This window comes from Vigna unguiculata, chromosome 8 (genome assembly GCF_004118075.2).
Source record: "Vigna unguiculata cultivar IT97K-499-35 chromosome 8, ASM411807v1, whole genome shotgun sequence".
In the NCBI taxonomy this organism is placed as follows: Eukaryota; Viridiplantae; Streptophyta; class Magnoliopsida; order Fabales; family Fabaceae; genus Vigna; species Vigna unguiculata.
In genome coordinates, this window is record NC_040286.1 from 34,748,872 (window position 1) to 34,770,565 (window position 21,694).

At 35.7% G+C, this 21,694-nt stretch overlaps 6 protein-coding genes across 8 annotated transcripts; 3 read left to right on the forward strand and 3 right to left on the reverse strand.

The window, feature by feature from the left end:
* Window positions 1-356: 356 nt before the first annotated feature.
* LOC114194196 (protein FAR1-RELATED SEQUENCE 3-like) lies at window positions 357-5,736 on the reverse strand. 3 transcript variants are annotated; one of them, XM_028084303.1, is made up of 7 exons: window positions 5,479-5,733; window positions 5,098-5,147; window positions 2,668-4,942; window positions 2,476-2,565; window positions 2,076-2,225; window positions 929-1,045; window positions 357-749 (listed from the first exon to the last, which is right to left on the reverse strand). In XM_028084303.1, exons 3-7 carry the CDS (start codon window positions 4,909-4,911, stop codon window positions 702-704), a joined length of 2,649 nt encoding a protein of 882 aa, XP_027940104.1. In that variant the 5' UTR covers window positions 4,912-4,942; window positions 5,098-5,147; window positions 5,479-5,733; the 3' UTR covers window positions 357-701. The 3 variants fall into 3 exon arrangements, 2 of the variants coding, with proteins under 2 accessions (XP_027940104.1, XP_027940103.1); XR_003606351.1 differs by lacking the exon at window positions 5,098-5,147 and having other exon boundaries at window positions 2,468-2,565; window positions 5,479-5,736; XM_028084302.1 differs by lacking the exon at window positions 5,098-5,147 and having other exon boundaries at window positions 5,479-5,732.
* A 3,488-nt stretch (window positions 5,737-9,224) lies between these two features.
* On the reverse strand, window positions 9,225-10,485 carry LOC114195678. Its single transcript, XM_028086225.1, has one exon. The coding sequence runs from the start codon at window positions 10,397-10,399 to the stop codon at window positions 9,317-9,319; it is 1,083 nt and encodes a 360-aa protein (XP_027942026.1). The 5' UTR covers window positions 10,400-10,485; the 3' UTR covers window positions 9,225-9,316.
* Window positions 10,486-11,582: 1,097 nt separating this feature from the next.
* LOC114194632 (F-box/WD-40 repeat-containing protein At5g21040) lies at window positions 11,583-13,977 on the forward strand. Its single transcript, XM_028084980.1, has one exon. It carries the CDS (start codon window positions 11,978-11,980, stop codon window positions 13,655-13,657), a length of 1,680 nt encoding a protein of 559 aa, XP_027940781.1. The 5' UTR covers window positions 11,583-11,977; the 3' UTR covers window positions 13,658-13,977.
* Window positions 13,978-15,339: 1,362 nt separating this feature from the next.
* Window positions 15,340-16,100, forward strand: LOC114195154 (GDSL esterase/lipase At1g71250-like). Its single transcript, XM_028085545.1, has one exon. The coding sequence runs from the start codon at window positions 15,399-15,401 to the stop codon at window positions 16,098-16,100; it is 702 nt and encodes a 233-aa protein (XP_027941346.1). The 5' UTR covers window positions 15,340-15,398.
* Window positions 16,101-16,737: 637 nt separating this feature from the next.
* Window positions 16,738-21,288, forward strand: LOC114195668 (geranylgeranyl diphosphate reductase, chloroplastic-like). The gene is made up of 2 exons (XM_028086215.1): window positions 16,738-18,076; window positions 21,083-21,288. The coding sequence occupies exons 1-2, from the start codon at window positions 16,778-16,780 to the stop codon at window positions 21,143-21,145; spliced, it is 1,362 nt and encodes a 453-aa protein (XP_027942016.1). The 5' UTR covers window positions 16,738-16,777; the 3' UTR covers window positions 21,146-21,288.
* On the reverse strand, window positions 18,284-21,657 carry LOC114195669 (alcohol dehydrogenase-like 7). The gene is made up of 10 exons (XM_028086216.1): window positions 21,395-21,657; window positions 21,115-21,251; window positions 20,687-20,724; window positions 19,929-20,254; window positions 19,715-19,797; window positions 19,557-19,632; window positions 19,388-19,452; window positions 19,206-19,301; window positions 18,763-18,927; window positions 18,284-18,669 (listed from the first exon to the last, which is right to left on the reverse strand). Exons 1-10 carry the CDS (start codon window positions 21,444-21,446, stop codon window positions 18,553-18,555), a joined length of 1,155 nt encoding a protein of 384 aa, XP_027942017.1. The 5' UTR covers window positions 21,447-21,657; the 3' UTR covers window positions 18,284-18,552.
* Between the last annotated feature and the right edge of the window lie 37 nt (window positions 21,658-21,694).

Genomic DNA, 21,694 nt, shown 5'->3' on the forward strand with positions numbered 1-21,694 from the left:
TTAAGAAAAACTAATGAACTGTATCAAAATGTGTTTTTCCATGAAATATGCAAAAAGAAATTGTTGACATTCAATCAGACAGGACTTGCGTCAATGACTATTTTGACTAAAATTTCACGTTATCATCCAATCAAAATTTATATTAAGTATGACTTGACTTTTAACATAAGTATTATAAAAATCAACTAATTTATTACAAATGAGCATTTGAAATTAAAGAAGTATTTACACTGCCAAATATCACTATTTACGTCCAAAGTTTCTTTGACAAACTAAAGAACTACTATAATTATTATTACTTTCTGTGAAAAAAAAAAAAAGGATTCATACGGTAATTTCGTCACCAAACTAATATATTTTTTCCATTCCTGCTTTTGTTTACCTTTTTTTTTTTTCCAGTTCCAAATTCCTAAATCCACTTCAACTCGTTATTCGTTTGGAGAATGCTCCTCCACTCCACCCCAGTGAAGAGATAAGGATCTTCCAAACGGTTCCTTTAAAGTAACTATGCTGCCTATGATATGCTACATGTACAAATAAATATCCTAGACAACAAACTTAACACGCGCAAAATAGGAAAAAGGAAAGAGACTTTACTACACTACTTTTCTAAAAGCCATTTTTGTATTCACTGTTCACAATGTGGCCATCAAGATTAATAGTCACGAACCTATCTGGGTATGAAACAAAAATTCGCTGCTTCACTTCCGAGGTCTTTTCGATATAGCAGCTTCTGGCTGTGCATCGCCCTGCCAAATTTTAGCCTACAAATTAACATTACGTACACAAAAAAGCACCCAAGTGTGATAATAAAAATTAGATCCTTAGTTTCCAGATTGATAATTAAAGTTGGATGGTTGATACCATACTATTAAAAACACATTGATACATCAGGTAGCACTTGTTCAGGTAACAATAAACAACTTACAGGAACCGATAGTTGCTCACGTATATAGTCCATTGATCGTAGTACAGCAACTAATGTTTCCTTGGACACCTGAAATTTGACTTCACACACACCAGTATTTGTATCGGCAACTGGAAGCTGAAACAGTTAAAAGAATTTCAACAATCTAAAAGTTTGTCGAAATACACAGATCAAAAATCAAAGGAACATTTTCAGAAAGTGGGATTTCTATACGATAACATCTTAAACAAGCAGGAAAGATGCATCAACCCCACAAAACCCCCCATAAAGTAAGAATAATACAATTAATGAAAATAATTATTCTTGACTTTTGTTCTGTTTATCTCTCTTCTCTTCTATACGTTATCGGATCGGAAGGGGGCAAGACAAGCCGGTAAGGGGAAAAATAAAGAAAAAAACAAATACACACCCTTTTATATAGACATGACCGATCAATGTATAGATGTATCATCATTTCCACAATGATTTCACCCAAATCGACGAAAAATGCTTGAAATATTCATTAAACACAATCATTACTCAGTATATATGCTCTTTGCATACAAAATATGGCCTCCAAGTTAGAATATCAACTCCTGTTCAGTCTCGAGATACAAAGGAATGAAGCTAAGTATTTATCCATATTTATGCTCTTCATATCTTAAATTGAATTCGGTAAAGATCAATTATAAGATTTTAATCAAAAATCAAGTATATTGTCGTAACATTATATTACAAGTTATCTACCTTAACAGCATCATATCATTCATACAAAGCTATATTTTCAACTGCATGATGTCTGCTTTCTTTAATAACCGATATGAATATTCTCATACCTAAACAATTTCCCAAATAATCAATGTCATTCACTTATACAACCAGCCTCTGAAATTGCCAATCGAAATAATTAAAATTTTCTTCCTTAGTAACCTAATTAATAGTTTGTGCTCCTTACATAAAATCTAACCTTATAAATTTAAATCAAAATATATATTCTACCACTTCCATTTACATCCACTCGGTAAGAAGAGAAGTTCTTCAAGGAAATTTAATATGAAAATGCAAAGCAGCATCAATCCCTGCTTTTCTAGTACTAATACTAAAGCAACAAAGCATAAGGACAGGGCCTATTTGAGAAAGTTAAGTCAAAAGGAACAAAATCACACACCTTTAAATTTAATACAGCAAACTTCCTAGTTGGTGCAGAAAGTTGATCTCTGATGTTGACCATGTGGTTAAATAACGGTTCCAAAGTAACTTTCGAGAGATTAAACTTAACTTCCGATTCTGTTGATGGATTCCGGCTATAATCTTGCAACTGCATTTGAAATATGCTTAAAGGACTTAGGATCACATTTTCACTATTTTTTAGAACTATGCAAGAGGATAAAAGCAGGATAACCTGTCACGATCAAGTATTACAGAAGACATTTATACCCATAAAGGGACAAAAGGTTATTTGAGTCTCGGAAAATTCTCATGCAAAAGCACAGGTATCTAAACCAACTTTAAACTAAATCATGAGTATTACTACCAGGTTTTCATCATTCATATAATTACCAGCACACCTTAAGATTGATAACAGCCACTCTATTCCCTGGTGTTGAGGTCTTGTTCTCCATTACCCATGTCAATGATTTCAGACAGGGATAAACCACCTACAGAATAGAACACAAGGACCAATTTATTGGAATGTGGTCCAATTCCAATCCCACAAATATGTCATATAAAAAATGGGGAAGAGGTTCTCCTTCACATACCATGTTTTCAGGTGTACCATCATCTCGCTGAAGAGACATTGGGGTCATTCGTGGTAAATTTAGATCAGCAACTGATTGAACAGGAGTACTAGCATCATTAAGATTAAACCTCTTTGTTAATTCATCCTGCTGTGGCCACAAAAGAGGGTTTGTATCTGCTGTTGAAGTAGGGGATTTTCTGTCATCATAAGCAATCCCACTGACGGGATGACTGGGTGGGGAAACTTTGGCAACACTTCTCTTCATGAAAGAAATCTTCTTTGCACTTTCTCGAAGAGCACCGATTGCAGTATCATGTGTTTCCACAGTCATTGCCCCCTCTTCAGCATATTTGATGGCTTCCCAACAAAGATTGCTATATCGTGATGCCAAAGACTCATGTACATGCGATTCACTAGCATGTTCAACTGACCCAGCACTGATTTTTGCATTTTTTGTCCACCGTTTTAAAATATAATGAGATGGCAATGTAAGTACATTAGTCACAGTAAAAACAGTTAGAACATGTCTACATAGAATGCCTGAATACTCAAACATTTGGCAACTACAGTTAGCTCTCAACTCAGAGAGGTTTAACGTGACAACATAAGCCTTTTGGTCATCGTCAAATTTTGCAACCCTGAATATGCTACTTTCTCCATCTTCTTCAATTCTGTTGGCTGTATAAGCAAAGGTTTCCACTAGCTCTTCTTGAAACTTTGAAAATATTTTCCGAGTATAGAGATTAGCAGCCTGCTTCTCCATTGGGGAAGGTGTCCTCGGGACAGGGGTGGTGCAAATTGTCTCATAATCTGTTTCTAATTCTTTTTCAAACCAGCTCTCTAAAGCTTGTTCGTACTGCCTAAAGAACACTGGCAATGTCGCCTGATGGTTGGCAAAACCATAAAAAAAAGAACCATCAATTCCGTGATTAGGAGATATTACTGCAAAAAATGAATCACGGAAATATGCTGGAACCCATTGCGCACGAGCATTGTACAATGACTGAAGCCAATCATTTTTTGTGAGATCATATTTATTCATGATAAAATTCCACGATGAATCAAACTCCTCAACTGTTTCTGTCAGATTAATACAATTATATAGTTCAATCTGAAAATTTGGATGCATGTTGCATACATAGGCCAACTTCTCATGGCCTTCTCGCAAGACATGCCATTTGCTTATACAGTGCCGTGTTTGAGGAAAAATTTGTGAAATTGCTGTTTGTATAGCTCTGTCTTGATCAGTAGTGATAGAGACAGGGTAACGGTCATTCATTGCTGTCAAAAATGTCTTGAAGAGCCAGATAAAAGAAGCCTCAGAATCATCCAAGAGGAGTGCACAACCAAACAAAATCATCTGACCGTGATGGTTTACCCCGGTGAACAGAGCAAAGGGCACTCTATATTGATTTATTCTGTAAGTTGTGTCCATAGTAACTGTATCACCAAAATGACCATAAGCAGTCCTTGATCTCGCATCTGCCCAAAACACATTAGACATATGATTATCATCATCAAGTTGTATTGCATAGAAGAAACCAGGGTTCTCAGCTTGCATTTTCTTAAAGTACTCCAGCAGGTTGTGAGCATCCCTCCCTAACGTCCTCTTTTGAATAGGTGGCCTAACAGCATAATTCATCATTGACGGACTTTTAACCGGGTGAACTGTTTCAGCAATAGTAGCAACTGCGGGAATATTCCTAATCCCGTGAATATTCTTAGTGGGAATGCAATTCTTATCCATAGATACATACATCACACCGCTTGGAACAAGCCCCACTCCTTGGTAAGTTTCAGGCATAGTTCTTCCCACACTAGAAAAGTGCTTGCGAGGCCTAATACTATGCACCTTACTAAGGCTTGCCATGGAATGGCTATGTTCCTTTACAAATTGTGTAACAACCCACTTATTTTGGTCCCTCTTCTCAATCCTAATCATTGCATTACAACTGTCAGCAGGCTTTCTTTTCAAATCCTCCCTGCCACAGAAAAACTCACAGTACATATTCTCCCCATCGGCTTTGGAACGACCCTGTGCAGCTTTGCAGCTGAAACCCACTCGTCTGGCATACTCACTATAGAAAGTCTTTGCAGCATCTTCAGAAACAAACTCCCTACCCACATATGGCTCAGATGCCCCAACCTCAACATGAGAGATAGAGTTATTTTCAGCCTTATTAACTCCACCTCCTCCAATATGTTCAACATTCCCATCATCTGTCATAGCTTGATGGTCACTTCCTTCTCCCGTGTTTATCATTTGTATGTAGCAAAAGTTGCATGCTTTAATCCTATTAAATAGAACGATACGTTGCCTTAAATTGCCTATGCAACAAGTAAATCCAAAATAAAAATGCTTCTAGTTGCAAAACAAAGAAACCAACCACAGAAAGGATGAAAAAAAAAATGAACTTCTTCAACTTTAAAGAAAATTGTTGTCATTTACCAAATTAAGGTCGTACAATGGTACAATGTGAGACGAATAAAGAGTCAGTCCTGTCACAGAGTGTAGATAATAATTCAAAATTGACAGGCATTATCAGATATTTGGTATAGCCAAAAACAATGCCAATGCAACAAAGGTTTATTGTCAGATAGGTTTGAGCTAAACATCTTAACTACAACAAGCAATTTCAACATTCAATTAATTATTACAATTAGTTATCACAGATATATCAAAATGCATACCTAGAGATGAAGTAATCAAAGGAATAGCAATACATTCAGTCAAATTCACAGAAAAACAAAATTCAATAAAAGTAGTAACTATTAAATAATTAAATAATTCATTATAAAAATTAAACAGAGATAGGAAGTCCTAGCTTACAGCGATGAATATTGAGTATGGCGCTAATAAAGCCAGTCAATAATTTCAGTGCTCCTTATCGGGTTGAAGAATCGCAGAAACTCACAAACGGCGAGGAAACGAGAAAACGAAACGGCTGCGTTCTGGCAAGAGGTAGGGTTTGTGGCAAAGCAGCTCCGGGGCGGTTGCAGGGACGGAGGAGGAAGGAGCGTGAGAGTGGGTGGATGTAGCGTTGCATATGTTAGATATGAGTGCACACGTCATATTTACCGTTGATCTAAATCCCACGGTTATTGTTAGCTTAGGCCGAAATTCATTTAAAACTGTAACTTCCTTTATTTTTCTGTTTTTTGTGGTGAGATTTCTTGAGTGCACTGTGCACCATCCATCGATCAGGCTCCACGTAATCTTTCCACCGTCCATTTTTTTGATTGTATTCAGGCTTAATTATAATTTTTCACTCTATATTTTTCAAAATTTATTTTTTTTCCTTTTAAAAATTTAAGTTTTTCATTTTTTAATTTTCAATAATTTATATCCTTAAAATTTTTTAACATATTATTCATTCTTTAGTTTACGGAATTTTTTATCAGATTAGTGTAATTTTTTAACAAAAAAATTCGGCATATTTTTTAAATATTATCTATGAGTAAAGTTGTGTTTAATAAACACGTTTTCAAAACAAAAACAATAATAAAATCGTTTTACGGTTTCTAGTATATTATATTATAACTGTTTTCTAAAGATACAATTTTATGCATTTTTCATTTTAACTTATAGAAATCTTAACAGCACAAGATTTCTTGCTTTTATATTTTATAATTCATTTCTTTTTTAAAGTTTATAATTTACTTATTTTTATATTTTATACTTCATTTCTGTTTTAAAGTTTATAGTTTTATGTTTTTTTTTTAATTTTATATGAACTAATCTTTTATTCTTAAACTATTTTTTCAATACATTTTTCAAAAAAAATATATTTTCTTAAAATTTTATACCATAATATACTTCTTTTATATATTCTTTAGTTTGAAATATTTGCTAATAATTTAATTAAAGAGTTAAAAATAATGTTTTTTATTTCTTCTAATCTTTAAAATATTTTCTTTTTCTTTTTATTTTATGTGAAAATATTTTTTATTTTGAAATTTTTTGATAATTTTGTTTTTAAATGTTTACGAATTTTTTTAACAAATAAATACATGTAATTTTAGTTTTAATTTATTAATACGATTAAATAAAAAAATATTACTACATAATTTCAATAATATAAATTTTAAATTTTGATTTTTGAATAATTTGATAAATAATTTTATATATAAATAAAACTATATAATAATATTTTTTTAATAATTTTATAAGTAAATTAAAATTAAAAATATACATATTTATTTATTTAAATAAATAAATTTTAATAATAAACTTATGTACACATCTCAAAAGGAAAATAATATATTCATATAAGAAATAAAAACATTATTTTTGGTTCATTAATTAAATTATTAATAAATATCTCAAAATAAAGAATATATAATTGATATATGATGGTATAAAAACTTAAGAAAATATAAGAAAATTTTGAAAAACTATCATCTATATTATTAAAAAACACTTTAAATTAGAAAATATGTTTATATAAAATACAAAATATATAAAATTATATATTTAGAAAAAAAATTATATAATATATTAAAACCGTACTCATGGAACACGATTTCATTACTTCTAATGTTTTGAAATCGTGTTTAATAAACACAATTTTTTACCTATTTAGATAATATTTTAAAAATATGTCTATATTGGTATTTTGTTAAAAATTTAAACTAATTTAGTAAAAAAAACCTTAGTTTTAACTATTCATATTTTATTAAATTTTCAATTAAACTATTCGTACAGTTTTTATTATTAGAAGATAGCATGATAACATTAAGAAATACATATAATACTCACGATCTTTTTCCAGAAATGAAAAGGTAGCACCACTTTGTAACTCCATATCTTTTCTATTAAAGGGTTAAAAAATAAGAAAAATAAGAAACATAATAAATTTTACAAAAATAAAGATAATAAAACTACAATTAATCCTTCCTTTTAATACACTTTAGAAAAAATAAATATTTATTAACAGTATACTCTCATATGATAGCATAACTCTATCATAAGTTTATTTATTTTAATTATAACTTTCCTATTAAATAAATTTCTAAATAGTTAACCATATTGCATATTTTATAAATTCCACCATTTATGTATATATTTTATTATTCTTTTTAATTTCCTTTAAAATTCAAACAAAAATAGAAACTGATTATATATAGATATAAATGTGTTGTTACATTTTCAAAATAGTATAATTTTTATATTAAATACCATGGCTACAAAAAATTTCATTTACTTATTTCAATATAATTATATTCATTTTTTATATATATTTTTATAGTTAGAGACAATTAATTTACGCGTTAAATAAGTATTTAATATCTATGGAATTGAACTTCCTTAAAATTGATTTCTCCATCTACAATAATTTCAGTATTTTCCACAATCAACATATAAAATACCTGACGCTGATTATATAACTTTATTTTTAAATTGAATATACGATCTTTTAAGATATATGTTAACGCCAAAATTAACACGTAAATCACCACGATAATAAAATTAGACGAAATTCATGTAATTACAAAACGTCCCTATCAAAATTACTAAAAATATTCAGTTATATTATTTGTAACCTAATATATCACACTTTTTTTAATGATTTTGCAAAATTAACATGATTTGATTTAATTATATGATTTTAACTTAATAGCATTTTTTTTGTTGTAGTAATCATTCATTGTAGGATATACTATATTTTCTAAAAAGATTCATTGATATTTATATTTTTTTTTATATATATAATTTTTTCAAAGATAGTTTGATCAGCGTCAATGATGTTTATTACAATAAACATATACAGCATATAATATATACGTAACAAAAGTTAAAATTGTTGAAGAGATAATACTTATAAAATAAATCAGAATTATTTCCTCTTCAAAATTTTATATCAATTTAAATTTTTATTTTTAGAAATATGTGAATTTAATTTTTTTATCAAATTTTGTTAAATGGGTTAAATATGTTTTTGATCCCTTAAGTTTTAGCGAAAATTAGAATTAGTCTCTCATCAAAACTTTTGACCAATTTAGTCCTTCATCTTTCAAAATGCGTAAATTTAGTCATTTTAACCAAATTTTGTTAAGTTTTTTTTTTTTTTACGTTTCAAGCACATTTCATGATAGTATTTAAATTATTTACACTGTTTGACACATTTTTGTTTCAATGTTAACTTAAATATTATCATGAAATGCGCTTGAAACGTCAAATAAACTTAACAAAATTTTGTTAAAATGACTAAATTCACGCATTTTGAAAGATGAAGGACTAAATTGGTATAAAGTTTTGATGAGTGACTAATTCCAAAATTTACTAAAATTTGAGGGATCAAAAACATATTTAACCCTTGTTAAATTTATTTGACATTTCAAACACATTTTATGATAAATTTATACATTTTCAAATATAAAATATTAAATTGGTCAAAATTTTTGAAGAGAGGTTAATTTTAAATCTCACTTAAAATTTGAAGGACAAAATCATATTTAACTCTCAAAATAAATAAAGGAAAAATTTAAATAAAGATTACAAATATAAAAACTAAAAGTCCTTTCAAACTTATTATTAATTTTTCTGGTGGTGACAAAAATAGGATGAATGTTGATATATGTTTTCTGGGTAAAGAAAGAGAGTGAGATAAGAACAGAAACTACAGAATGAACGTGGTTTGAGAATGGGAATGAAAAAAAATGATTTTTCAGAGAGAAATAACATCAGAGAAAGGTAGGTCAGTGGGATCAACGTTGTTGTTGTTGGGCATAACAGTTTTGGAGAGTCTCATGAGACTCCTCATGGGAAGAATAGCTTTAGGGTTAACATCATGCATGCTCCTCGAAAACAAACACCTGCATGCTTCATTAGCCTTATCAAAAAGCTCAACCTCTCTGTTGTTGTTAGGACCCAACAAACAGTGTCCCAGAATCCTCATCACAGGTTGTAACAATTCCCAACACAGAGGAACCCTACCCTCAACCTTCGCCTTCTTTTCAACCACCACCTCAGAACTAACCGCTTCTAATTCCTTTCTCTTTCCTTCTTCTTCTTCATCCTCATCCTTCTCTCCACCCTCTTCGAACTGCTTATACATTTCACCATCTTGCCCTGCCCACACCTTGCAGAACTCGCAAAAATCGATTTTTGAAGAGACTGGCATCTGCCCGATCTTCGTGTAGAAGAGTTCCAGCGCCACGCCCACGATGCGGGCTCGCCGTGTCGACCGCACGGTGCCGTGGGGCTCCAGCGTGGGGGACACCACGGCGGTTTCGGGCTCGGTGCCGCCGGAGTTGGGGGTGCTGGGGCCTTTGCCGGAGGTTTTAGCGCTGCCCTCGTGGTACACGCTGGATTGGCTGAGGTCGGGGATTGTTATGGACACGGGCTTCCCGGCGCGTGAGGTTGTTTCGTGCGCGTAGAGGGCCAGGAGGACGGCTTCGAAGCCCGCTTGGGGTTTCCGGTCGGCGACGCGTGAGAGGTAGATGCCGGCGATGATGGGGATGAAGCGGAGAACAAGGAGCTGGAGGTCAATGACGCCACACTGGAACGTGTCGTAGAGCCAGCGGCAGAGGTTGTTGTCGCCGGCGCCGGAGTTGGGCTGGCGTAGGAGGGCGGAGATTTTGGGGTAGAGGTCGGGGCTGGTGAGGAGAGAGGCGGGGGTGAGCTTGGAGAGAGAGGGGACGATGGAGGAGAGGGCTTCGACAGCGGTTTGGAGTTTTGCCGGGGAGTCGGCTGCGGTGGCGGAAGGTTTGGCTGCGGTGGGGGGAGTGGTGGCTTCGTCGCCGGACATTGTGTGTGGAGTTATTGAGAAAGGGCTACGTAGTTTTGTTTTGTAGCGATGAGTTATTGTGTGTGAGAGAGAGAAAAAAAAAACGTAACGGAAGGAGCCAAAATAGGATCTTATGTTTCGCTGCAAAACAAGTGCTCATCAAAATAAGTGAGTAGCATTTTTTTATTTTTTAATTAATGCAACAAATGTATATAAATGAGAAAGAAAATCAAATGCATTGTAATAATATAATCGATCGAGATAAAGAAAAAAATATCATATTATGTTTTATATGAATACAATGTACCAAAATTAGATCTGATGATGATGCAGTTGTGAAAAACAAAACGTTCATGGATACAAAAATAAGTCAAAGATACGAATTAATTAAAAATTGTTGTTTTAGGTAAATAATTGCTATATGCACCATAGGTGATATAAATTGTAATCAATATAATATATATTATATAATTTAATTATTCAACACGGTTCATGTTATCTTTATGCACCAATCTAAAGTAATTCATGTTATTTTTACTGGTATGCTCTATGCATTACCAGTAATTCATGTTTTTTTTTAAATTGTCATTGTCTGTTCTTTTAGATCGATTCCTCAACGATCGATCTAATATGATGATGATCTAAAATTCTGCACTAACAAGATAAGAAATTAATAAGATAAGAATTTGATACCTTTGTAAATATGAGAGATGAGTTTATTAATATTATTTTTCTTTAATATTTTTTGAAACAAGACATGCGGGAAATTATATAAATTATTAAAGTGATGATTTTTTTTAAAGATTAGTTTTTAGTTTAGTTATATTACAAGTGTATATATGTATTAAGCTTTATTCTTTTTGAATCTATTTATTTCGTTTTCGTTCTTTTTAGTCTTTAATATTTACTATTTCAATTTTTTTGGCATGTAAAGTTTTGGTATTTATTTATATTTCAAGTCTTCTCTTTCCCGCATGCAGCCACCTAGATTCCATGTTACACCCTGTTTACATGAGGGAAAAGGGAAAGTGTTTTAGTCATGTTATAAAAAATTGAATGGAAAAAGTCTATGTAAAGAAAAATTTAAATTTGGAGATCAAAAAATAAAAAATAATTTTTTAGGAACAATATATTAAAACCTGTATATTACATTTTTTTTATTACTCTTAAGCATTAATTTTATTTTTATAATAATATTGTGTTGGATATTCCTTTTCTCCGATCCAACCTGTGGATCTCATCTTCATTCTTTGTCGTCGTCGCAGACTTAACCACACAAACCCTAATCCTAATTACATTTCCTTATCTCAATCTCTTCTCTCACTTTGCTTCACCACTCTTCTCAAGGTATTCCTTTCCTTTGCTTTTATCCTTTACACCCTTTTTCCTCCATTCAATCATTCTTATTTTTTTCCCAATTATTTTTTCAAAATTAGGATTCTTCTAACCATAATTTGGTCACCGATTCATCTTAGGGTAACTTTAGGGTTCTCGATTTAGTATTTTTCTTCTTTTCGATTTCGGATTTTTGTGTCTGTTACGTCGCGGGGGTTTGATCTTTCAACCCTTTTAATTCATAGAGTAGAATCCACATTTTTTATGGCATTTGAGTGCCCAAATAGGACTGAGGTTTCTCAAAATTTGACACAATTTGTAGCAAATCCAGGCATAGACACAATTGAACCTAATCAGATTAGTTCCAAATCCTTAACCGAAGGAGTAGCAACCAAAAATCTTTTTCCAGATAGCAAACCTGGGAAGGGTGTGAAGCTTAAGGGAGCATCCAAGATTAATTCTAAGAAGGGAATCAAAGCTTTGAGCCAATCATCAATTCCCGGTGATGTGGCTTTAGATTGTGGTTTGTCCATCACTGACCTTCCTCCGGCATTAATATCCGAGATTCTGAATTGCCTTGACCCCAAAGATCTGGGCATTGTTTCGTGTGTCTCGACGATTTTTCAAAGAGTTGCATTCGAGCACCATGCTTGGAAGCAATTCTATTGTGAAAGATGGGGGCTTCCAACAACCTCCTTGGTTGTGGATGATGACAAGTCATGGAAGGAAATTTTCATGGAAAGGGAGTTTAGGAGTAAGACTTTTATGGGACGGTATAGTATGGAAGTGTTGTATGGCCACACTGAGGCAATTAGAACTATTTTCCTATTGGCTTCTTCGAAGCTCATATTTACCTCTGGGTATGATTCTGTTGTGAGAATGTGGGACATGGAGAATGGGTTGTCGATTGCTTCATCAAAACCCCTTGGCTGCACCATTAGAGCAGTTGCAGCGGATAGAAAACTATTGGTTGCTGGCGGCACTGATGGATTTATTCATTGTTGGAGGGCTGTAGAAGGACTTCCTCACCTGTTTGAGCTTAGAGCCTCACAAAATCAAAACACTGAGGTTCGACTTTGGGGACACGAAGGTCCTATAACTTCCCTTGCTTTAGATTTGACAAGGATTTACAGTGGTTCGTGGGACACTACTGTTCGAGTTTGGGACCGTCTTTCAATGAAGTGTACCACAGTGCTGAGGCATAGTGACTGGGTCTGGGCACTTGTCCCTCATGATACAACTGTGGCCAGCACATCAGGTTCAGATGTGTATGTTTGGGATACTAGTAGTGGGGATTTGATGACCATTGTTCATAATGCTCATGTTGGTAACACTTATGCTTTGGCGCGGAGCCACACTGGGGACTTTCTTTTTACTGGAGGTGAAGATGGTGCAATTCACATGTATGAGATTGTAAATAATGGTTATGATTGTAAAGCTTGGCATGTTTCTACCTGGGTTCCTCACTCGGCTGCTGTGTATTCCCTTGCCTTTGAATTTCCATGGCTTGTTTCAGCATCAAGTGACGGCAAGCTAGCTCTTATTGATGTGAGAAACCTGTTGAGGACTAACAAACGAGCTCCGGGGAAGAGGGTTTCAAAGGTGAAGCATTTGGATGGAGACGTAGCTGAACCTCCACAGAGGATGTTGCATGGATTTAAGATCAATCTTTTCTCTGTGGGTATAGGAGCTGATCGAATTGTGTGTGGAGGTGAAGAAGGTGTTATCAGGATATGGAATTTCACTGAAGCTCTGGAAATTGAGCGCAGAGTCCGCACATTAAGAGGAATACGATTAGAGAACAGAATGAGGCGACGGAAGCTCCAAACAGAGCTCAGCAATAAAAGTGGTCGGAGTGATCAATGTTCAGTTGCTGCCAAGAAGAATTCTGTGGCTTGTATCTGGCCCAATAAACGTGGGATCAGCGGAAAGCTTAAAACATAGAGACTGACTATGGTCATCTGATTTGCTTTACTTGCACCAACTGCCATTTTTTTTTTCACAAAAATTCATGTATACGATATTTTAGTTTCAAGCAGGTAAATTGACCAATTTTATGTTTATCTATACTACTATGATATTATTAGTGTATGTAGGTAGTGATTAGATCAGACCACTTCCATCTACTTCTCAATGGTACCTGAAAGTGATAGTCTCTTCTCTAGAATTGTTCTTAACCCGTATTTCTATTTGAATTCTATGTCTGTTTGCTAGTATCGACCTTCGATTTATATACAAATAGATGAAAGAAGTTGCACAGGCATAGTCATTTATGTTTGTGGATGATAAGCTTTTTCATGGATATAATCATTACTCTCTGAATCCATTTTTTTATGCTAACATTTTCAATGATATGGCATATCGTGTCAAGCATATAGACAGGAATATTTGCAACCGTCTTCTAAAATAAAGTTATACAGTAACGAAGGATAAGAGAATGCAATTATACATGTTCCATTTTTTTATTCAGGGAATAGGGTATGTGATAAATATATTATATACCTTTACCAAAATTTCACCCACAATAGTGAGTGGGCTTGTCCACTCTTAATGGAAACCCGATTAGGCAAATTCTATTCTCCCAATCTAGATCAAATTCGTATTTTTAATAAAAATTTGCAGTCATGGTGTGCAAATTAGAAATTAGAAAAGAAGATACATTTACGAGAATATTGACCATGCCTATGGAAACTTTGAATTTTGGACAAAATTGCAATGGACTTCGAGAAGGTTTTTTTTCACCTTTTTTTAAAGTACTATTACCGATTATTTTCTTGTTTTAACCTTCTGCAAATAGAAAAAAAAAAGGAGAGATGAAAACATAAATTGGATGACGAAGGTTGTTGAAAAATGGGAAAAATGTGACTTTCAAGAAGGGAGAAAAGTGCACAATTTTCCATTTGACAACATTGTGTTATGAATGAAGTTATTTTCCTTCGTCTATAATCAAATAGGAAAGCTTTTTAGAAAAAACATAATTTCTTAGTTTGCAACTTTCTAGTGTAATCCTTGCTGCACTAGAAAATCCGATCAAATAAGTTCCCTTACTCTACTTGAATGATTTAGTTTCAACACCAACAAGTTATAGTAGCAAATCAGTTCTTATTTACAACAAAGGTGAAATCAATTTGAACGGAGAAACAGAAAAGTACGAGAATGTTTATTATTGTTGTTGCTGCTGTAATGGGCATTCTTAGCACAGTTCATGGGCAGCACACAAACAAACCAAATGCCCCTGCTAATGAGAAGAACGCCTCAGATGTATCAGCATTGTATGTGCTAGGGGATTCCTCGGTTGACTGTGGAGACAACACTCTGTTCTACCCTTTGCTTCACGGTCGTCTCTCTTTGTATCCATGTAACGGCTCTGATGCCACCCTTCTTCCTCAACTTCTTGGTACTTTTCTTTTATCTTTCTTTTCCCTCATCTCTAGACGCTGCATCTATAGACGATAAAAATGCACAAATGCACACACAAACTCATTCGAATAAGAATCAATGAATAGTCAAAATATATGAGATAGTAAGATTCTAAAACTGTGTCTTTTACAAGATAAAACAAACCTTATCTTAATGATTCTAGCAAATCCTATGAGGGAAATGAAACCATATTTCCTTAGACAGAACTTATTTAGGAGGTCTGGTCTCAGTTCCACCTCCATAATCCAAACAATACTAATAATTTATGTACCGGAGTCACTCTGTTGCAGCTGAGAAGATTGGATTCACATCAATCCGGCCATTTTATGGTCAAAATGGATCTCTGGAGGAGGTTCTTGGTGGTCTCAACTTCGGGTCAACACAAGCTAGAATCATGAATCAAGGAAGCTACAGTCACCAGTCTCTCAACCAACAACTACGCCAGGTTTCTGAAACTATGCAGCTGTTGCAACTGCAGCTGACTGAGGACACAGCTCTTCAACTTACAAAATCCTCCATCTTTTTCCTCTCCTTTGGCAAAGAAGATTACATTGACCTATTCATCCATAACTCTTCCAGTTCCAACCACACGCTGCAGCGCGGTTCCCAATATTTTGCTACCATTTTGGTGAACCAAATGGCGAATGCTGCGAGGTATCTTTATAATGCTAATGCAAGGAAAATCATATGTTTGGGAGTCCTGCCTTTGGGATGCACACCTCGTATGGTCTGGGAGTTGAATAGCACGTCATTAGCGGGAGATTCTAATGCAACCGGTTGTGTGGAACATGTCAATGACATGATCTTCGAATACAATAGATTGCTGGACGAACAAATAGATAAGCTCAATACAGAATTTCCTGATGCTCAGATGGTGTTCTGTGATGTGTACAATGGAATGATGGAGATTATCAACGAGCCAAGGCTTTATGGTATGTTTTTCCATCCCTTGATAGCTTTGCACTGAAGATTTTCCTGTTCTGAATGTTCAGCATCTTACAACAATCATACCAAGTGTTCTTTATACAGGTTTTGAAGACGTGAAGGGCGCGTGTTGCGGACTTGGTTTGAATGGTGCCATGATAGGATGCATCTCCATGGACATGGCCTGTGATCAAGCTTCAACTCATGTCTGGTGGGATTTGTTTAACCCTACACAAGCAGTCAACAAAATCTTAGCTGATGCAGCCTGGTCTGGCCAACCAATTCCTGATCTTTGTCGTCCTATCAGTATCCATGAACTAGCTAGCATCAAAGTCTAGCATTTCCTATTGATTCATGTTATAAAACTTACTAAAGTTTCAGAACTCTTTGAAGTAGCTGTAATATATACACTCTGTTTGAACACATGCAGAGCAGTAAAAAACCAAGCACACAACTTGCAAAGCTGATGCTAACCCCACATTCAGTGGAAAGATAAAGAAATAGGACCGTATATCTTGAAAACAATTTTTTATTACAATGCCTTACCATGATGGAATCTGGTCCTGACATCATTTGCATCTGCCTCTGAAATCGATTTAAAGTATGCATTATGCATTAAAATACTATATTCTTGGAGGAGGAGTAAAGTGATAAACCCTAATTCCTAATTCACAGATACTGATCCCAAATTCAAAATTCAAACTCATTTCCTCATTCTCCATGGCTGCCAAAATTCAAACTAGTTTTTGTTTACCTTCATTCTCCATTGCAACCTCAAAACCCAAACCTTACTTCAAATCCTTCACCGTCTCAGCTTCCAAATCCATCTCCGGCCGAAAGCTCCGAGCGGCAGTGATCGGTGGCGGTCCCGCAGGATCCTCCGCCGCCGAGGCCCTAGCTTCCGGCGGCGTTGAAACATTCCTCTTCGAACGAAACCCCCCGTCCGTCGCGAAGCCATGCGGTGGCGCCATCCCTCTCTGCATGCTTGAAGAGTTCAACATCCCTCACCACCTCATCGACCGTCAAGTGACGCAAATGCGCATCTTCTCCCCCTCCAACATCGCCGTCGACTTCGGCAAAACCCTAAAACCCCACGAGTTCATCGCCATGCTCCGCCGCGAGGTCCTCGACTCGTTCCTCCGCTCCCGCGCGCACTCCGCCGGCGCTACCGCGGTCGCCGGCCTCGTCACAGGCCTCGACCTCCCAACGGCGCCAGCCGCGCCCTACACAATTCACTACACAGCCAACGGCTCCTCCCGGCACTCGCTCGCCGTGGACGTCGTGATCGGCGCCGACGGCGCCAACAGTCGCGTGGCGAGGTCGATCGGCGCCGGTGACTACGCCTGCGCCATCGCGTTCCAGGAACGGATCACATTACCGGACGAGAAAATGGCGCACTACGAAAATCTCGCGGAGATGTACGTGGGTGGCGACGTGTCGCCAGATTTCTACGCGTGGGTTTTTCCCAAGTGCGACCACGTGGCAGTGGGCACGGGTACGGTGCGTGCAAAGAAAGATATTAAAGTGTACCAGCGCGGGATCAGAGAAAGAGTGATGCCGAAGATCAACGGTGGGAAAGTGATCAAAGTGGAAGCGCACCCTATTCCGGAGCACCCGCGTCCGATTCGGGTGAAGGGACGCGTGGCACTCGTAGGTGACGCTGCAGGGTACGTGACGAAGTGTTCGGGTGAGGGTATCTATTTCGCGGCGAAATCGGGTCGCATGTGCGGAAACGCCGTCGTAAAGGCCTCGGAGGGTGGGGAGAGGATGATCGACGAGAGTGATCTTAGGAGGGAGTACCTGAAGCCGTGGGACGCGGAGTATGCTATGACGTTTAGGTTTTTGGATCTGTTGCAGAGGGTTTTCTACGGTAGTAACGCGTGCAGGGAGGCTCTGGTGGAGCTCTGTGGGGACGAGTACGTTCAACGCATGACGTTTGAGAGCTACTTGTATAAGAAGTTGGCGCCTGGCACACCATGGGAAGATGCTAAGCTTCTCATCAACACCATTGGCACCATGGTTAGGTCTAAAGTTGTGGAAACTCGCATGAACAGATTCATTCTATGATTCTCTAAATCTGTTTTCTATCATGCTATGATTTTGTGTTGCATGTTGTATTATTATATGTTATTTATGATTCTAGTGGACCAAAATTGGAAAAAAAAAACGCGTATGATTAGATAAAGATTACAAAATTGCAGAAGAAAAAATAGGCACATATCAAGATTTAAAGAAAGATACAAATTTGAATTAAATAACAGAAGGTTTACAAACTTTACTGATGTAATATTTGATTACACCTTCTAACGAACACACACACATTTGATGCAGCAACCATCGTAATGAACGATGATTGTAGCGTAGCCTTGTTTATTTGTTTTTTGAAAGGAAATTTAGATAATATTTATTGCATCATTATTTGTCACCAAGAGTACGATGAATCAATCAACTGATTTTACACTGAACTTGTTTTCATCCTAAGACAGTGTCCAACTTCACTCGTCCATCCAAATCACACATCGGAGACTCTTTCCTTCATTCAACAAATCAAAAGCTTTGTTGATATCCTTAAACTGCACCTCATGTGTGACAAACTCCTCCAGATTCAGTTCCTGTTGGCAGTCAGATAAACTTGGCATCATGACACTATGATAAAGAGCACATAGAGTTTAAAAAAGAGAAGTAGAAGATGTTGTACATAGTACCTTATCTATGTAGCGTTTTATGAGAGTAGGTACATCAGTCTTAGGTTTAAGTCCTCCAAATAAGCATCCCCTTAGGGTCTTCTGACTAAGCAGTACCTCACCAGTGTCAAGGCTCAACCTGGATCCTGGCTTGTCCAATCCTACAACCACTGTTTTTCCCCAACCCTGTTGGCAAAGTAGCAGTTAACTACATTCAACAAGTTTTCATGGTTTATTCTTCAAACTGTTACAAGTGCAAGTGCTACTTCTAGTGGATTTTCAAGTTATTTGGTACAAAAAGAACACTATTGCTAGTGCTACTTTTAGCTGAGTTTCAAGCTTTGTGGTAGGATGATTCTTGAAAATTATAATGCAGTTACTGCTTTTGTCGCATATTTCTGTCTGCATATTAACCATAGTGCAATGCATGATTGAGAGATGGATAGATAGAAAAGGAGAGAGACCCTTCTACTAGAAGCATATGCATCTTCCATCAGTGATGCCTTGCCAACACATTCGAAACAATAGTCTGCTCCTCCATCAGTCATTTCCATGATAATCTGCTAAACAACCACTTATGAGAAAAGGAAATTTCAAGACTTTAAGGCTGTTGAATTAAACAAAGATTGGAGTCAAGAGGGTGGACCTGGCTCACAGTTTTGTCTTTATTTTCTCCAGAATGGACAAAGTGAGTGACTCCAAATTTTTTCCCTGTGTAGATCAGAGAAACAAACTCAATCAGTTACATAATTTGAGCACAACAATAACACAAAAAAACTTATCTAAACATTCTTATTAAGCACATAAAGCACTACCAACTTCATATTTCTCTGGGTTGATATCCACACCTATAATCTTAGCTGCTCCACAAAGTCTAGCTCCCTCAGCAACCTATGAAACCATTCACTTGCAATGAGTTTTCAGTACTATAAATAAACCACTAAAACAAAACAAAATTAAGTGGAATCCTTACAGCTAATCCAATACTTCCCAGCCCAAAAATGGCAACTGAAGAACCTGGCTCCACACCTGCAGATTTCCAAGCAGCACCTACTCCTGAAAGTGGAAGTTTAATAAAAATATTAAATTAGATGAATGTTGTTAAAACCTTTATTTATGACCAGATATTCTGACTATAATGTATATTATGTAAATTTATTTTATGCTTGAATAGTTTAGAAATTTACCAGTTGATATACCACAGCCAAGTAGGCATGCCAGCTTTGGTGGTATTGGTAGATCAACCTTTGTTAGATGAGCAACGTCAATCACAGTGTACTCACTAAAACTAGAAACAGACATGAAATGCTGTAGGATCTCTCCTTTTGAATCCTTGAATCTTGATGTGCCATCTCTAGGCATCCAAGGAGAGAACTGAAAAGGAAATTTTAAACAAAGATTGCTCCTGCTTGATTTGCAATCTCCACATTCCCCACAATCAGCTAAGAAAATTGGGACAACCAAATCTCCTTTTGTAAGTTCAGTTACACCCTCTCCAACACTTTCCACAACCCTGGATCATGTCAATAGTGGTGGGAACTATCAGCATCCACTTCAGTAGCATTAAATGAAACTTGCAGAACAGATAAAACGGTTCAAGGTTGCAAAAATAAAGATTGTTAGTCATAGGAATTTGTTCTTAAAGAATGTTTATATTACTGCTGTTAAATCATGTGGAGAAATATTGCAGACATACTTTGCTTTTCTAAGGAATAGAAAATAGAATCCACTATTGTAAGGACTGAGGAAAAAGGACGGCAGTGATGTTTGACCAAACACTGATATATTAAAAGCACAAAAAGTTTTTCTTCTGATAAAGACCGTACAAATTAACAATACAAACAATGCATAAACAAATAGTGAATTTCTTTTTTTCTTATGAATGTGTCACTTTATCCAGTAAATAATATTATGAAATCAAAAAGAGTAAAAGGCATGCACTCACCCAAAAGCCTCATGACCCAAGATTCTTGGAGAAGGGTCCTTCAAAACACACAGAAACAAAAAAAGTTATTGAAGAAACCCATTATTAAGAAGTTCCACTGAGGCAAAAAAGAACGAAAAAGTAATACAGAAGATCAGAAGAAAGAATGACAGAATAAATAAAAAATGGTTAAGGGAAGACATTGACTAAGAAGAATCTTTCTGTTTTGAAATTCAAGAACATCCCAAACACCCGAAAAGAAACATTATAAAGAATAATGCAAAAGAAAGTACTCAATAATTTATGATAACTACAATAATTAATTATGTTCTGTCTCTTCTAAATCAAAATTTATCTTCATTTATATACTATAAACTGATTTTATCTTTGTGATCATATTTCAACCTCGATATGAAGGATCATATAAAGGAAAAGAAGATGATGAAAACCTGCATATTCCAAAAGGTAACATCGGTGTGACAGAGAGAAGTGCATATAACACGAATCCTAGCTTCACGAGGCAATGGAGGTGCTACAGTGATCTCCTCAATAGTCAGTGGAGAGCCAGGCTTGCGGCAAATTGCAGCTACAGTTTTTGCAAATAAAGAACACAGTTTTATACAAATGAAGCATAGAAACTAAACTTGAAAGATGTAATAAAACTCTGAAAAAGTAATAAAAAAGAGCACATAGAACTCTTTGTTTTCCATGAATCATGGTTTGGCATACCTTTACATTTCAAGGGGCGTCCTTCAGTTGCAGTTGGTACATTACCTGCCATGGCGATCCGAAGCAAAAAGAAGATAATGAGTTAATAAGTGCAGCAAAAAAGTTGAGAAGTGATGAATGAAATTTAAGTGCGTGCTGAGGGAAAAAGACTAAGTGCATGCATTAATATATAGCTTTGATTAGGGGAGAAGAGGCATAGGATAAGGGTTGATATTCTTCAACTCACAATTTGATTCCTAAAATCATGTTTGACATTTGATGAAGTTACCGACACCTACACGAAATCAATCGTCTTTGAAA